Source organism: Numenius arquata, chromosome 14 (assembly GCF_964106895.1).
Source record: "Numenius arquata chromosome 14, bNumArq3.hap1.1, whole genome shotgun sequence".
Taxonomy (NCBI): domain Eukaryota; kingdom Metazoa; phylum Chordata; class Aves; order Charadriiformes; family Scolopacidae; genus Numenius; species Numenius arquata.
The window spans coordinates 18,839,727-18,857,278 of NC_133589.1; the positions used below are offsets into that span (position 1 = coordinate 18,839,727).

Genomic DNA, 17,552 nt, shown 5'->3' on the forward strand with positions numbered 1-17,552 from the left:
TCATTGTGTCTGCTTTTTATAAATGAACCAGTAGTCTAGTTCAATGGAGATACACTGAATTTTGTTACCTGAAGCGGGAAAAATTGCACCAATCTTTTCAGGTCTTCGGTAGTGGGCAGTACGCTTTGGAGATGTGGCATCCTGCTCAAGGTTGCTACTGAGACAAGCAGCTCGTGTCCCTGGGGGGTGTGGAGGTAACTACAGCTACAGAAGTCCCCGCTGGGGATGGTTGGACTGGTTGCCTCTCAGCCAGGGTGCTCTAAACCTGCTGTGTTCACCCCGTAATTTACAGACTGTGATGCCAGACAAAGCTGCTCGGGCAGCACACGTTTCTGCAGTGACTTCTGTGCTCTGCGCTGGCAGTTCTGCCGTGTGTAGTTCAGAACTCTTCTCTCAGGTGTGCACAATGCCGTGGGTAGGATCTGCGGAGTGTGGGAATTTGGGAATATCCGTGATAGATAACACATAAGCAACAAAGGATTGTCCTTCCTTTGAAGTGCTGCCAACTAGGAGATTACAGTATATTTCAGTTTGCAACTCTGTACGCTACCTCCTTACCCCTAAATTGAAGGTTTGTAGCTTAAACACTGAGGATAGACTATTATCCAGGCTACTGTTTCAGTCTTGGAAGGAAAATTATGATATCTCTTATAACAAGCTTAGCTTGGAAAGTGGATAAAGGATGATTTGCATGCTTTCATAAGTCCTGTGTACAATTCCAGACATAGCTGCTGCTTAGTTCCAAAATATGTCACCATGCCCATCTAGTACCAGACGGCTCTAATGAATGCTCTCATGAGCAGCCCAGCTACACCGTGTCATCCCTCCTGATCCCCCGAGAACCTGATTAACCCAGATCAGTCCATGCTTTCCCCTGTTGAGACTCCTGGCTTCCATGCAATACCTTTTAAGCAAGCACTGTCTGATACTAACACTGTTAACAGTTGATACCCACTTCCTGCTCTTAAAGAGGAAGATTAATGTCCTCTCCCTCAGCGTTTTAAGTAACATTACTGTGGTTTTTTGAAGGATTTACAGAGGTTAATCAGACTTGGAATATCTAAAGTACATTCTTGGGGCTTGTCTAGTGAGAGAACATCTGTAAAGCAGTATTGTGTGGAAACAATTATTTAAGCACTACATGAGTGACTGTTGTGTGTTCCCTGAAACATTCTCACTGTTGCTTACGTGTAAGGTGATCACAGGGATGCCCAGGTGTCTTGGCTGCCTGTGTGACCGTGTGGTGGAGAACAGTTTGACATTTGCCTGTCAACGCGGAGCGTGCTCAGTTGACAACATGCATCTTCATAGCTTGGAAGCCAGGTGGGCACCCAGCACTGAGTTCAAGCTCCCTGGTGTGTCTCCTGCTGAATTTCAGCTTGAAGCTCTCACTGAACAAAGGCTGTTGAGGCTGGAGTTTTCCATTGTTTATTTTTCTTGAGAAACAAAGTGGGGTCGCAACCAGGATGCTGTGCTGTGCTAGACTAAAGAAGGCAAAAAGGACGCTGACCTCTGTGAGCACAGGTTGTCTGCTGGTAACAGAGGGCAGGGCTGTAGAGAAACTTCAGCACATGATAAGCCATTTACGTCATTACTTGCTGTCAGCTGTGCAAGGAGTAGACTGGGTAACGGTTTATTGCTACCCAAGAACTGTGCACAGAACCCCACAAGCAGCCAGCAGACCAAGCTGCACGTCCAGGCTGCCAGCCCCACGGCTGCCTGCTCCTCAAAACAGTCAGTGAGCAGAAAGAGCAGCTTTTAATTATTGTGCTAAATTTGCAGCCCTGATTATTTTTAGTTTTGTCTTGCTTCTGGAGATGAAGACTACCCTCTCTGGAATCTGGCTTTCCCTTTCTTTCAAGCTGCAGCTCCTTATATTGGTAACAGGACCTCCTCCTCCTCCAGTAGGTCAAATGCTGGGCCTAACTAGCAAGGACACAGTCATTTGCGTTGCCTCTGCCTCCAGCCAGCTTCTAGTTCTGGTGTCTTACCTGCTGCCTTTCCTCCTCCCTCCTACATATACATGTATTTTAAACAGTAGCGATGCTGCCTTTGGCTTCTCCATTATCTCTCCTGTGCTGCTGCTGGGTTTTCACTACTTGCCACTTAACCCCAAACACAAACAGCTCTGTGTCGGTGTATCAGAAGCAGAGAGGTCTATGGGAAGCAACCGGGAACTTCCTCTTGTGCCAGGTTCTTCATAAAGCTGATGGCTCTTCCTCCTCTGCCGCCTCCCACAGGCTTGGGTAAATGTGTGCTCCCTCGTGTGAAAGTGTTTAACATTCTGGCTCCTGGGAGCATGCTCGGGAGTGATGAGCAAGAAAAAAAATCCACCTTGATGTGAGTTGCTTGAACTAAAGTTCACTTTAAAGTTTCACAGTTTATATTTTAGGAGTTGCAACGCGCCGTGTCTTACACCAGAGGAGGGTTCTGCCAAAGAATATTGTTGAAAAGAGCTTACCCTTCCCAGGGTCGCTCCAGGCTGGGGGAGAGGTGAGGGCTGGGGGGGTTGGTTACCTGTATACACCCGCAGTGCGGTGCTGCAACTATTAAACAAAACCAGCCGGTTGTTTCTTTCCATTTCTTGCAGCATGCTGACCTCTGTGAATGCCACCCCTTCATTTTCATGACGAGCTCAAAGCAGAGAGCCATGCAATTACTTAGTAAAAAATTTCTGAGAAGTGAGTTTGGCATCTCAACAGCAGGTGTCGAGCAAGAATCAGGAAGCCAGGCAAAGTGAAGGTGGCTTTCCTGTCATCAGTGGAGTAATTAATGAAAAAAAAAAGCAGTTAAACAGGAGCAACAGGAAGCTGTTGATGAACTGTAGTGGCAATGAGCAGGTACTGCTGCAGGAATACCTCTGCCTCTTTGCTGCTGTTACGTCAGCTTCAAGCTTTATTCATCTGAGCTAAAAGGCAGGAGCAGTCTTTTAAGAACAAGTCTTTGCTGTAAGAGGCTCCAGTAGAATCCTCCCAACCTAGAGATGGTCTTTGTGCAACAGACTCGTAGAATCCCCTGACATCTTCAGATTATATGAAAGGGTGTTTAAAAGCATGTGCAGGGATCTTTGTACAATGGGATTCACAACAACTGCTGCAGCCAACCAAAGTTCTCCCCATAGGCGGGAATGCTGGGAATTCGCAGGAATGCTCCACAGCAAAACCTCATGGAGTGGGCAGTGAGACTTACATCATCGGGAACCTTGTGAACCAGTGGCAGATTTAAGGAAAGTATGTCACAACTCTTCATTAAAACAGAAGAGTAAAGTTTTTCTTCTGGTAATTTGGAAGTAGATTATGGCAAACAGGAATGGCTAGTTTTTGAGCTTCTTCCATGATGAACCAAGTACAGGACTCGGTATCCCAGCACTCGTTACAGGAACAGCCCCGTTGAGTTCAGCTGGAGCATCAGATGGTTATAAACTGAGGAAGCTGATGACTTCCTGCCAGGCAGGCTGAAGTTACTGCTTTGAAGCCAGGTGTTGGTAGTATTGACACAAAACATCAGCTCTGTTGAACACGTGCTTTCTTCTGTATACAAGCCTCCAACGCGAATGTATAGTTACTGCTGCGTGTGGTTTTTCATAACAGCATTTGTAAAGTCACCATGGGATTTTTTCACTATGATTTGAGCACTGAAGAGCAGCGCAGGGAGTGGAGGCTGAGGGATGTAAAGGCGCAGTCCAGCTGAGTGGGAACGCTGGTGAAGCCTTGCAGGGAGTACAGAGTCCAGCTCTGGGCTCCCTAGAGAGAGCTGTGACTTAGGGAGGGAGGGCAGTGGTGACCCACAAAGGTGGTAGATGGACTGGAAGACATCTCCTAGGAGAGGAGGCTCAGAGAGCTGGGGCTGGTCAGCCTTGAGAAGGAATGGCTCAGGGAGATCCTACCAGTGTGTTCAAGGGACCTGCTGAGAGGGAGGGAGGACAAGGGAGCCAAACTCTTCTCTGGACCCGAGGCAATAGGCACAAATTAAACCACGTTCTTGAGCAGGGACTGCTGGACTCAATGGTCTCGGGAGGCCACTGACAAACTAAAGGAGTCTTGTGATTTTTTTGCAGTTTTGTGACTTCTCGCCCCATCCCAAAATTTCTGCTGCACCAGACTCCAAGAAGGAAACCCTTTAATTGTCAGTGGTCTGCAATGAATACACAGTGTAACAATGTTTAGAAGACGTTGGTCTCTGAACGCTCTCATCAGTAAATCAGTTTAAGAAAACTTTGCTTTGATGGGTGGGGTTTAAGTGTGACTGTACTGGATGCTGTCAGTGCCTAAATTGCTTTTAATCTATTAGTGTTTATATTAAATGTAACTTGAGCAGAGCTGCTCTTTCACTTAAGGATGTGTAATCATTTACATAAGTCATTCACTTTAGCATTCCTTGTACCTGGCTGTGTTAAAGTTTACTTCATTCTTAAAGCAGCCTTTGTAAACGCTGTGTGACTGTTTGTGAGCATTTTGCATAGTGAAAATGGCAAACCGCCTGAGTAAAATAAGCCTCTAGCATTCATGAGTAAGAGCACCCCGGTTTAAAAGACAGAACTTCAGATTAAACACTTTATGCTTTGGAAGGCAAATGAATAGGCAAGGCTTATGGAAGCATTTCTAGTAGGGTAATAAGGAATTAAGCTAGGCTTGTGTGCAAAAGGTAATCAATTTGATTAATTCAGGCTCCTGCCTAAAGAATAATGATGGTGGCACTCACGTGGATATGCAATTTGTGAAAGATGCACGCTGCTCTGGAGCAGTAAGCAAAACAGGAGGCCTGCCAAGGTATGGGATTAGCAAGTGCTGATGTACAGGATTCCTGTGAGGGAGAAAGGGTGGTGCACGCAGCAGGCACACCTCGTGCAGGCAGTGTGGATGCAAAGTGAAACACAACTATCTAACAGCTTGTGCACAAGCTGCAGCTAAGTTAGTGTTACTTACTGTCATGTGGTTCTTAAAGTGCCCCAGGCAGGTTTGTGTGTGTTGGAGAGTGCCTCAGAACCATACAGCAGACACCTCTCATTGTGTGCAAGGCATAAGAAAGTGGAAATATTCCCTTCCTGTAGACAATTCCCTTCACAATTTCCTTTAAAGATGTTTAACATACACAAGGTAAAAATCCACTTTCAAACAGAGGTGATCAGTGCTGTGTCTGGCAGCCGTCACTGTCCTCGCGCTGCAAAGGCTCAGCTGACGGAGCCTTCGGTTCCTGTTTCATTGTCAAGGAGCGGCGCTGCATCTGCAGGGGCTCTCTCCTCCTGCTCCACAGGGGTGCCCTTTCTTGTTCGGTTCAGTGTCCCACCCTGGAAATTCAAAGCAGTGATTAGCGACAAACAGCAGACTGTGCACGCGTAGTGGTGCTCCAGGTGTGCCCTGGCCCTTCCCATGCCTCCTTGCAAAAAAGTACAGCCACTAGTAGCTTGACAGGAGGCAAGATTCCTGTGTGCTGCAGCAATACTGAAGCAGATAGTTCTCTTATGCGGTCCCACTTTTATGGGGGGGATTTGCTTATATACACAGCCAACAGCTATTACATCGATAAAACAGCTCAGTGATGCAAGGCTGTTCTTCACCTTTTATCACACTTACCTGTTTCTTGTCCACAACGTTGAGGCTAATGGAGGCAGCGATGCATGCGATAGTGTTTGCCAACATAAAGATCATCATCTGTTGCCAGCGCCACAGGGGGATCTTTAATTCACTAGAAAAGGCCAGAACAGGATAGAACAACTTAGTCACACGAAGATACTCAAGGCACTCCACGAAAGCACTGCTGGTGCCTCTGCTTGGGGGGAAAAAAAAAAAAAAAAAAAGCAAAAGCATTCTCACCTGGACTTTGTTCCTAGAATGTGGCCAACAATCAGATTCGAAAGGCCAACTCCAATCATCTGCATGGAAGTTGCAAGCCCCATAGCTGTCCCTAAACTCGCTTGGGGGACCACAAGAGGTATGGATGGCCACATACTAGCCTGGTAGGAGTAAAGAGGAGAGGAATTACTGTGAAGCCTTGTTTAAAGGTGTTAGGTGGTCATTGGTTTAAAAAGCCATTATTACCACTAAATAAACATTTATACTTTCTCTTAAAAAAAAATATAAATCTGTTATCTGTCCCTCCCAGCCTACTGGCTGGTTCTAGACTGTTCCCCATCCTTCTCAAGCAGCTTGAGCCAGCAGAGACAATATGTTTTTTGAAACTGGAATAAACCCAACTCCACATTTCTGAAGGACAGTTAGAACTGATGGTTTAGCTCATAAGACTCAAATGAGAATCAGGTGTTACATTCAAGGTGAAAAAGCACTAAGAAAAGCATAAACAGATTAACATGTCACACTGTATCAAACTGTCCCTTACTCTGCTTTGCATTTTGCTCCATATTGATTCTTTGGGGTTATTTGCCAGTAACCAAAGTCTTCAGGAATGGGGAGCCAGTGATTAAAAACTGGCTGCTAAACCTGCTGACCAGGACAGGCGGGCAGCAATAGCCACCATCCGGGATGCAGGAGGAGCACAGCCACAAACCACTCAGCTACAGCAGTGGGGTTGTGAACTTACAGCAGCAAAGGAGTAAGTAATCCCCAACCAGATGGTAGAGACTAAAGGAGGAACAAAGGTAAACGCCAGCAGAGCGAAGACTGGCAGAGTCAATGCAGCACAGCCGACAGCAAAGACGCCTCTCAGCCCAACGTAGTCCTGGTAAAGAAAACAAACAGAAGGGATTCCTGCTTCCCACAGATTGTAGTGGCATGAGTGGCTGCCCAAAGAGGGCCGGCACAAGTGGCAGTAAGAGGTCATTTCCTAGTTGTTAATATTGTAGGAGACCAGCTCTTCCTAGTTCCTCTTGCATACGCCTGAACTGACTGAAACACTCATCAGCATCAGTATTCATGTGAAATGGCAGGCTTTAATAAAGGGGGAGACAAACCACACCATTATGCCCTGACAAATACCGAAATAAGGAAAGGGAGAGTTTGACAGAACAGGGACTGATTACATGGACGTTGTCGTTTCCCATCTACATGCAAAAATTATCCCAATGCTTTCTGTTCCAGTCTCGGACTTCTCAAAAAATACAGCCATTTGCCATGCTTTGGTGCTACCATAGCACAATTAAGGGACAGAGGGAAAAACAGGTAAACTTTATTTCTTGTAATTTAGTTCATACTAAAGTGCATCTTGCAGGTTGCAAGGAATTAAAGGACTGCTTGTTCAGCAACAACAGGCTAAATTCTGGTTGAGGGGGTTGTAACAAAGACATTTCAAAAAAATGAGGAAAAGGTTATCAGGAAGCACGTCTGGTTTTGGGTACTCACAATTAATATGCCAACTGCTGCAGAGAGGAGGAGGGAGCTGTCGTACACTGCCCCAGCAATATAAGCGGCTGCCTGCTGGCTGTAACCAGAATATTTATCCTGGATAAACTTGCTAAAAATAAAATGGAGGGGGGGAGGGGGAGAGGAATGACATAATTAGGATACTTGATCTGGTTATTTTGACAGAAAGTAACTCTGAACACAAACATATGGACAGGAAGTGTTTTAATGAGAGGACTTTAAACAAGTTTGATTCTATCTGGTTTGTAGTGTCAAGCCTTTGTTGTTTTATTTTCTTTTTAATTGTTGCACACCATAGAGAAGCTGGTAGCTTAAATGGCTGCTTTCTTAAATGGCGACTTCTGCAAGTTCAGAGTAAAACTGCAGGTTAAGGTTGGGCATATGTTCAATGACATCAGCACAGCTCACAAGCAGCAATTCGCTGTCACCTGTCCAAAAGATATGGTTGGATTTTTTTTTTACATTCTTTTTGAAGCAGCATAAAGCATTATCGATCCAAGACTGAGAATGCTGAGGGGCAAGAAAAATATTTTAAATTAATCCAGCAGCAAAGATCAGCATTTAAATGGAATGCCTGCATTTTAGAAGTACTCGGAATTCCCCCTTGGCATCTTTAAGAAGGCTTATCGTTAAAGCAGAAACCCAAGTTTTGTTTTCATTGTCAGAAGTCAGCCTTTCACTTTTTGTTATGGACACACAAAAATGGCATTGAAACTTAACAAATTATTTACAGAATCTACAGTCATACGGTCGTAAGAGCTTAGAAAGACTAGTTTATTTAGAGATCATGTAGCTGCTCAAACCTGGTTTGGCTCCTTGCAGGGCTACTTACCATGAGTAATAATGAGCCTCTATAGCCTGTGCTGTCAGCAAAGTATGGAACAGGACACTGGTCCCTGGAAAGTTGCTGCAGCAGAATTCACCAAAGAGCAGTGGCCTTGGGACCATTATTTTTCCGAATGGGAAGCAGCATAGCCTTTTTTTGTTAGAAGAGAGGTGTGAAACATGACTCTTAGTGCCTGAACTTTTGCTCCACGGGGAGTAAAAAAATAATTCTGCAGGGAGGCAGAATTGCGGAAATGAGGATTCTATGTGACCAACAGACACTGTTTTCAGTTAAAATGAGAGGGCAACTGACAGAAAGCCCATCTCATCAAGGCCTTGATGATCCTTGCCATCTTGAATGTCTTTATTTTATTAGTAAGAGGTCACTTGCGCATTTGCTGTGATGATGTTGATGACATTTCTTCACTGCCGATTTCACAGTGGTTTACTACACATCATTAATGAAATACTACCAAAATATTTTTCTTTTTTTTTTTTTTTACTGCAGGTCTTTGCTAATATAAAAGTTTTTTCTCATTATGTGATAGAAGCTGTATCATCCATAAACAGGAAAAAAGCAGCAAAATGACAGGTCTGTGGCAGAGCCACAGGACAGAAGCAGGAGTCCCAATTTAGTTGCGCAGGTTGCGTCTTTGTTTTAAGCAAATGAAGGCATAAAAAAGGAAGTCTGCAAGCCTTGTACTGGGATGCCAAGGCTTCCTCACATACAAACCCAGGCTGACACAAGCTTAGCTTTTATCCAAACACAGCAGACAACGTCCAGGAACTGCAGGACAGAACTGCCCCTGGCCTGTGAAGCCAACGCCCCACCCCACTCAAAGACAGCCACTTTGTTGGACTCTCACAAAGGTGAAAAGTCTATGGGCTATTTTTAAAATAAAGTATTTCTTCCCCTTCTCCCAAATCCTTCTGATCCTCCTTTAGCAGTGTTCCAAGCTTTAAATATTGGATGAATCATTTCCCCTTGAGTTATTTTTGCTTTCCTTCAGAAGTCTCCCTCATCTTTGAAAGGAAAGAAAGGTGAAAGAACGCTCCTATCCTTATCTAGGTATTAAAGTTACGTTTCTCTGTGTTTCATGAGTGGAAGGAACATGCACGTTGCCCCCATACTTCCCAGTCAGCCAAAAATCAAGGGCCTGCAAGGCTCTGGTGGCCTTGTATCGGTCAGTGGGATAGCCATAGAGCAATACCTGGCGTCTGCCACAAAGGGGAAGACTCCGTTGTAGAAGAACATGATGGTGAGGACCAGGAGCCAGTAGCGAAGGGGAAGTCGCCGAATGTCCTGAATCCGCTGCAAAGATAAGATGTGCCCTCACTCACCAGGAAATAAGTCTTCAGCTTCACAGTAATGTCACTTTCTGCAAGCAACTGAAGGTCACAAAAAAAAAAAAGGTAACAGCAGGTAAAAGAGAATTGAAAAGCAGCTCGTGTACCTTCGGGCAAAATTTGGCATGTGCTGACTCCAAAGCGTTCCTTCTTTAACACTATTCAGTAAAGAAAACAAAAAAAAAAAAAAGCTTTCCTATTTCTAAGCGGGCTCTATTAAGAGCCTACTGCAAAACCTTACATGAAACAGGAGTATAAACAGGAGTCACAACAAGGAGCTAGAGAAAACAGAATATTGTCATGAGAAGGAAGCAGTCTAATAGATTTAGGTGCCATAAAACAACCTATTGTCTGTAATACTTGTTCCTAGACAGAAGAATGAAAGGAGGAATGGAAGACAGGGCCTGGCAAAAGATAGTTGAGTACTGACCAGATTAACTATTTTCTATCACGGATCCGGTGAGGCAGAAAGCAGTTCCAGCAAGAGGCTACTATCCAGTTTTATACACAAGATCCTCCTCTGAGCCACCTACACTCAAGAACTAACTGGCTCAGAAAAGTAATGCTGTTCAGAATGCTAACTCCGCTCTCTGGAAGGCTGCAAATACATAGGCCCAAACCAGAAAATTTACACTTGTCTGGTGGCTTGCAGATGCAATATCCTCAGATGTAGCTGAAGAACTATTGCGCAAGATTTAACCAAGTGGTGTTAATGCCCTCTTCTGGCCAGGACGAGCTCTTACTGCTGCAGGCTTCCCTGCACTGCAAAAGCTGTGCTCATGCACCCCAGGCTTTCAAAGATGCAGATGGAAAAGCTGTCTGTGCACCACATACCACTTTTTTGGACTCTTGCTGGATAACCCCATCCAAGCCCAGTTGCTTCATGCCCACTTTATCTAGTACACTGACTGTGAGGGCTGAAACAAAACCAAGCACGCAGAGCAGGGTACCTGGAAAAGACACAGGAGGGGTTAGAAATTGCCCAACATGGAGACAGCTGAACGACAAAACCAACCACATTTAATACACAGAATTCTCTAGGACTTCTGCTCCTGGCTTCTCTTAACATTAACAGCCTTCCCTACTACAGCCATAGAGTAGGACAATCTACCTCTGACCACCCTGTCAGAGTCCTTGAGCTTTTTGTTCCCTAAGCTTCCAATGCGCTGCAGAATTGCCTGTGGCCAGCAAAGCTAAAGCCCCAGCCATCCCTGAAGATAGCCACTTTGTTGGACTGTGTCCAGAATGCCTTCTGAACTGCAGCAGCTCTATGCATAACAAACCCAAGGTTAAAACAAGCCAGACATTAACAAACTTCCATGGTCCCCTCAGCAGGAGAGGTACCGCAGCCGGGCTGGTACTGGAAGCCAAGTCTTAGCTCTTCATTTATGTGACCTACTGCAGTTACGCAGCAATCTGACCTGCTAGCACACTCGGCTCCAGAGAAGTGAGTCAGATTATGCTGGGTATGCCAGAAGCAAGTTTGGCAACAGGCATCTGCTGCAGACATCCTTCTCTCAGAAAGAGATCTGTATCTCGTTTTGGTTTTCCAAAGAGCCAAAACTATCTCTGTGATGCATACACACTTTGTCTGATGTATCTATCCCTTCACGGGCTACTGAAGTCACTGTGCTGTGCTTGCAAATGCTGCCCGAGAATGAAACTAATAGTGTCATGTGGGGTACAACACACCATGCCTGTCACAATTTCTTCTCTGAGAGCTAGAATCAGAGGAGAGCAATGGCTTTCAACTTCTGCAAGAGATTTCTCTCACATATGCATTCTCTTTTCCAGGGTTGCAGACCATACTGTTTTGTTGTCTGGGAAATAACACTTTCCCAGACACTGAGTCTTTCCTATAATCACTGATGCCCTGAGACAGGCCCCCCCGCCCTCACCACTCCAGCACACTCCAGCTTAACTGCACTGTGAAACAGATCATCCCTTCCACTAGAGACAGACCCCCTCTCACTGCACCAAAGAGAGGACAGAAACTCAAATCTTCTAAAGATAGGAGCCCCAGAACAGATTCACTGACAAACATGTAATTCAGATTCTGCTTCTCACAGTAATTTAAACCTACGGTTTTGATCAGTCCACGTGCAAGGCACCTTAACCTGAGACCAATTCAGATACTACTACAGAACCTGCACGTTCTATTAGCTAAAATACAGAAGAACACACACATTAGATTTCCTCCTTTGTTTCACTCCGAAGTGTCCATTCCATGGGAGTCAACCTACACTAAGTACTGACTACCTGGGATTGCAAATGTTAAAATATCTCAAGAAAACTGCAGACAAAACTGCCGGGCTGACACTACAGCTTTAGAGAGTTTTCAGGCATCAAAGAAGAAAACACCACTCCATTGCATACAGATAGCAACAGGAAAATAACGTGCCTCCTCCTGCTAACTTCACCATCTCTTTCAGGTACTTTTCATAACAGGACAAAACAAGCTAGCCTCAGGTCTAGAAAACAAAAGGCCAAAGCACCAAAGAAACTCACCACCCCAGAGTGTCCACTGCATTCCAAATTTTGCCTCAAACTGCTGGGTGAAGAAGAAGTTGAGGACACTCCCAAGACGGGAGAAAGACAGAGTCAGTCCAAATGCCAGTGCCAATTCCTTCCCCTTGAACCAGAAGGCTGTGATACGATTCTGCACAACTTGGAGAAGACAAAAATTCTCTCTTGAACAGGCAGACTTGGCCAAGAACATTGCACTCTTGTGCAACACAGCAACAAACACAGCCTCTCAGCTAGAGTGCTTGAGGCCTCTACGCACCCCAAGGGAAGATAGTACATGTCGACTTCGCAGTCCATTTTAAAATATACTACATCATGCTGGGACATGGGGGTAAACTTATCCCTCAAAGAAGGCAAGCAAAAACAACCCCAAAAGCATAGCAATCACGTCAGTCCCCACCCTTGGGAGAAGGGCAAACTTGTTAGAGGGGAAGATTTTTAAACATTTTGGCACAAATTAAATCCATGCGACCCTTCAAGAAGGAGCGTTCTTGTCAGCAATGTGGGTAGCTGGTGCAGAGCAGGTGAAGCTGACTGGTAGGACAAGGGTCTAGGAGGCAAAATAAAAATGTATCATGACCCTCTGGTGAGGCAAAATTAAGAATGTGAATTCCTTACTAGTAAGTGACCCATTCCCGGAGCCAAAGAGCAACCTTCCTGTTAGCATCATGGGTAAGAGGTATGGCGATCCCTTGAAATGTGAGCCTAGAGCAAAGATTGATGATCCCAACACAGTCAGAAGAGAGAAAACAAAGACACCAACTAGGGAGAAACAGACAAAAAAATACATAAACCTCAACAGACATGCTGAGATTGGGACAAAAGCATTCTTTGTCAAAAAGCAAAATCATGTCAGTAAACCTGTGGGCTTCCTATTTACCCTCATCATTTTAGTTTTGTAAAGACTGCTCTCTTCATAAAATGACCTGTGAATCCTCAAAATAATGATGACATTATCAAGGTGGAAGGCATGAGGCCAATTAAGTCAGAAAGAGGACTTGGCTATAGAGTCCCTGTTTCTGTCCTGAGCTCCCCTACAGACTATGGCCTAGAGCAAGCCATCTCCTTCTCCGTCTCCTCATTTGTAAGATGTCTACCTCTGTGATACAGAGATGGGGCACAACTGCCTTTGCTGGGACTGCTGGGCCTTAAGATTATGGCACATGCCAGAACAAATGTCAGTGCAGAGAGCAGAACGCTACTTTATCAGTTTGTCCCATCGAAAACAGATAATGCTGTTCCCTGTTACGTGCATGTCAGAGGAAAGCACGTTTACTGCACTGCTGTGTAAACTCAGGTCAGTCAGTGGTCAAATGATGAAAACATCTCACTTGCCTTCGTGGAGCTGCTCAAGTAACCGTCATGTGCTCCGCACACGGAGGTGTCCCTCCTCTCCCAGCCCTCTGGGATCTTACTGAAGTCAAACCTTTGATCAACCCTTTGCACCAAAAGAAGAGCCTGAAATCCCACTTCAGTACAAGAAGAAATTAATTGATCCTCAGAACTTACAGCGATTTCCTAGTTTATCAATTAGGAATCCAGCCAGAATAACCACTACTGCATTTCTAGGAGAAAGCAAGAACAGAAACATTTGTGTCTTGCTGCTGGGAAGCAACTAGCAAACCACCCCACCCCCTCGAAGCGAGAGAGAAGTGACTTACGTCCAAGCGTAGATCGCGTACAGCAAATTGTATTGAGCAGGTGCCATTCCCAAGCCTTCAACACATTCCAGCGTGCTGTTATGCCCAGTGCTGTTATGATGGGTTCCATTGGGGCAGGTCAAGTTCTGCGTAACAAGTCACAGAGCCTGTGTTAGGCAGCAGACGTGGATGAACACCCACACACTCCTTTAAAAATGAAGTTCTTGCCAACTAGATTTGTTTCTCCTACTCAGTTCCCACTTCCACAACCAGGAATTAGAGGACTTTTGTCTTCTCCCAGGAAGCTAGCCCTTGCCAAATGAGAAATTACTGGCCATCAGCGTGTCACGTCTTCCCTTTCCCTTGCTGTGGCAGTAGCTCAGCACTTTTATAAGCATTTCAGTCCAAAAGAAAAGCCGGGAGACTGCACCATGAGGTTTATTTGATCCCTTAATTTCTTGGCTATAGGTTAGCTTGATCTGACTCTTCATTCCATTCTATAAAGTCTTAAGCAGTGTGTAAATATGACACTTAGCAGTAGTCCATAGCTTAGTGATTCACAGCTATAAGGCGTTCACTGAACAGTAGGAAACTGGTAGTCCTACCATGACTTAATAACGTCAGGTTTACTACTGAAAAGCAACCTCTCCTCAACACCATATGATCAGAAAAAAAACCTAGATCTTCCAACTACTAAAAACCTACCTGCATTAGGAAATGGACACCAGGTCTTCCACATTAGTAGGCACAAGCTTATCATCTTGAATAAGCACAAGGCACGTGCGATTTCAGCCACATGATTTTCATACAGCCATTGTGTTTATAAACCCCTCACATCTGCTGTAGTAGAAATGTCTGAGGCTGAGGGGAAACAGTTCTCTCGAACAAAGTGTTTTCACTGCAAGCACTGGTCTTAGATGCTCTGACTACCACTGTACCACTTGTGCAAGGCGGGTAGAGGCTAAATTCCCCAGAGTGAAAATATTATGAGAGTGTCAACATATAAAAACACTGTTTGCACAGTACCTAACACAGAAAAATACTGCTTGGTTTCACTACCCTATAAAGTTACATAGGTAACAAAATATGACACAATCTGTCCTATATTCTATACATAAATAACTGACTCTTCTCCCACAGATGTTGTGGAGGATCAAGGAATAAATACTGACCTTTTTTTTTTTTTTCTTTTTACTCCTGTTTGCAATGACAAACTGCACCTAATTTAGCCTGGAGTTCACTGAATGTTATGGATTAACTGCATTTAAAAACAAACCAAGTTACATGCACGCTATATATATTTCTGCCCTTGCTAATGAAGCAGACAAAGAATAGGACAGTGACTCTCATCCTACACATACTAATCTACCAGCAGATGGCACACATGAGGAAAATCAGCTCTCAAAAGACATGAAACAAACGCGATTATGACAGATAAATGAGTAAAGTAAGATTTCCTGTCAGGTATTCAGGAAGTCAGGTGAGAACTTTGGGACTGGCATCCCTGGAAAAATCTCAGAAATCAACTGGGATAGCAGTCTGAACCCTGAACAACAAAATTTTCTAGCATTCGAGAATATTGGGATTTTGAGAATACAAAACTGGGAGGGGTGGCTGACACACCAGAAGGCTGTAGCGCCATACAGTGAGACCTGGACAGGCTGGAGAGCTGGGTGGAGAGAAACATTATGAAGTTCAACAAGGGCAAGTGTAGGGTCCTGCACCTGGGGAGGAATAACCCCACACATCAGTACAGGTTGGGGGTGACCTGCTGGAGAGCAGCTCTGCAGAGAGAGACCTGGGAGTACTGGTGGACAACAGGATGCCCATGAGCCACCAGTGGGCCCTTGTGGCCAAGAAGGCCAATGGTCTCCTGGGCTACATTAAAAAGAGCATGGGCAGCATGTGGAAGGAGGTCATCCTCCCCCTCTGCTCTGCCCTGGTGAGGCCAGAGCTGGAGCACTGGATCCAGTTCTGGGCTCCCCAGTTCAAGAAGGACAGGGAACTGCTGGAGAGGCTACAGCAGAGGACTACAGAGATGATTAGGGGCCTGGAGCATCTCTCTTATGAGGAAAGGCTGAGGGACTTGGGTCTTTTTAGTCTGGAGAAGAGAAGACTGAGGGGGGATCTGATCAACGCCTATAAATATCTAAAAGGTGGGTGTCAAGAGGAAGGGGCCAGTCTTTTTCAGTGGTGCCCAGGGACAGCACACAAGGTAGCGGGCACAAATGGGAACATAAGAAGTTCCACCTAAACATGAGGAGGAACTTCTTCACTTTGAGGGTGTCAGAGCCCTGGAACAGGCTGCCCAGAGAGGTGGTGGAGTCTCGTCTCTGGAGACATTCAAAATCCGCCGGGACACGTTCCTGTGCAACCTGCTCTGGGTGGACCTGCTCTGGCAGGGGGGTGGACTGGATGATCTCCAGAGGTCCCTTCCAACCCCATATCATTCTGTGAAACTAGTAGTTTTTACATGACAGAGTCCTCCTGTGATCTCCCTGCATAGCTCTGTCTTTTGGCTACCAAATAAACACACGATATGATACCTATATATATATATATATGATATCAGAAGTCTTTTCTACTCCCCTGCCTCCAACATCACCAGTCTCCCAGTCCAGTGTAGGTACTAAGAGTCAGTTCTACGTATCTGTACGTGCAGATTGACGTGAATGCTATTCCAGCTCTGAACTTCATTAGCATAACAGTGGTTTGGATGGAGATGGCTTGGTGATCACCACGCAAGGTCAGGTTTGAGATTTCCAGTTCTCCAGGCAGCAGCGAGAACTCAAACCCCTCACAGCTTGTCCCGGCTTTGTGCACCTTCTTCACAGCAAACATGCCAGTAACAACCCCTCACCCCCAGCATCTGGAACAGAAGACCTCGCAGCATGACTCCTATACTGACACCGTAAGAGAAGGTTTCAAAACTACTGGCGACCAAGGCCTCCATTTTGCTGATTTTGCCTTTTTTTTTTTTTTTTTTTTGCCAGGCCGCAGCCTAGGCAAAGGCCCAGCACTTACCCCCTGGAACTGCTCCTGCAGGACGCTGGGGATGTCGAAGCAGAAGTAGGAGCCGAAGGTGAGGAGGCAGTTGAAGAGCAGCACCACGAACCTGTAGGAGCCTACGGGGCAAAAAGGACCCAACTCGCCTCCCGTTCCTTGCCTCACGCCCACCTCGCCCCTCGGCCCGTCCCTCCCGCAAGCCCCGCCGAGACCGGCGGGCCCTGGGGCGCGGGCCCCGCGGGCGGCGTTGGGTCGGAGCCCCGCAACCCCGGGCCGTTTTCCCCCCGCCCCGCCAGCGCTCACCCCGCTCCGCCGCCACCGCCATGCCTCAGCCCGCACCGCCCCCAGCCCCGCCTCGGGCCCGGCCCCGCCCGCAGCCGGGACAGGGGCCGGGCCCCGCCGAGGCCTCCGCCGCGCCCCGCGGGCAGGCCGCGGTTGGAGCCGGGGGGGGGGCCCGAGGTGGAGCGGGCCGAAAGGAATCTGGAGGGGAAGGGTCCCGTTTGAACAGCAGCGTGATAAACTGGAGGAGTTCTCCCGAGTCAAAAAGAGGAAATTTGGTAAAGAGAAGGAAAACTAGTACGGTACTTTCATATGTTTTTATTCATATGTATGGCAGTTAAATGGGTAAATACAAGATGAGGAATAGCTGACTAGGGAACAGCAGCACAGAAGACACTGGTTTGTAACGCATCGTAAACAGGAGTCAAAAATGTGGTGGCTGGGCTGGGGAACGGCGTATCTTCTAGGATGTGTTAATAGAAGTGTCTCAGGTAAGAAATGGGGAAAGAGAGCAGTTTTTTAAGGTAGTGAATGATGCTGCACGAGAACAGATAGAGACACACTTCCAATTTTCTCCCTCGGAAGTGTTTTGTTTTATAAATATATGAAGTAT

The 17,552-nt window shown here is 46.0% G+C and overlaps 1 protein-coding gene across 1 annotated transcript; it reads right to left on the reverse strand.

Moving 5' to 3' along the window:
- Positions 1-4,103: 4,103 nt before the first annotated feature.
- Positions 4,104-17,023, reverse strand: LOC141471738 (lysosomal dipeptide transporter MFSD1-like). The gene is made up of 13 exons (XM_074158412.1): positions 16,964-17,023; positions 16,679-16,779; positions 13,676-13,800; positions 13,524-13,579; positions 12,633-12,776; positions 11,997-12,155; positions 10,323-10,438; positions 9,353-9,453; positions 7,296-7,407; positions 6,538-6,675; positions 5,814-5,953; positions 5,574-5,685; positions 4,104-5,287 (listed from the first exon to the last, which is right to left on the reverse strand). The coding sequence occupies exons 1-13, from the start codon at positions 16,983-16,985 to the stop codon at positions 5,171-5,173; spliced, it is 1,443 nt and encodes a 480-aa protein (XP_074014513.1). The 5' UTR covers positions 16,986-17,023; the 3' UTR covers positions 4,104-5,170.
- Positions 17,024-17,552: the final 529 nt, after the last annotated feature.

Excerpts from the sequence above, each read along its gene's own strand:
- LOC141471738 (XM_074158412.1), bottom strand. The coding sequence starts at position 16,985 with ATGGCGGTGGCGGCGGAGCGGG. Across the intron at positions 13,801-16,678 it reads TGCAGGAGCAGTTCCAGGGG|AACTTGACCTGCCCCAATGG; the intron begins GTAAGTGCTGGG and ends CTTGTTACGCAG. Across the intron at positions 13,580-13,675 it reads TACGCGATCTACGCTTGGAC|AAATGCAGTAGTGGTTATTC; the intron begins GTAAGTCACTTC and ends GCTTTCTCCTAG.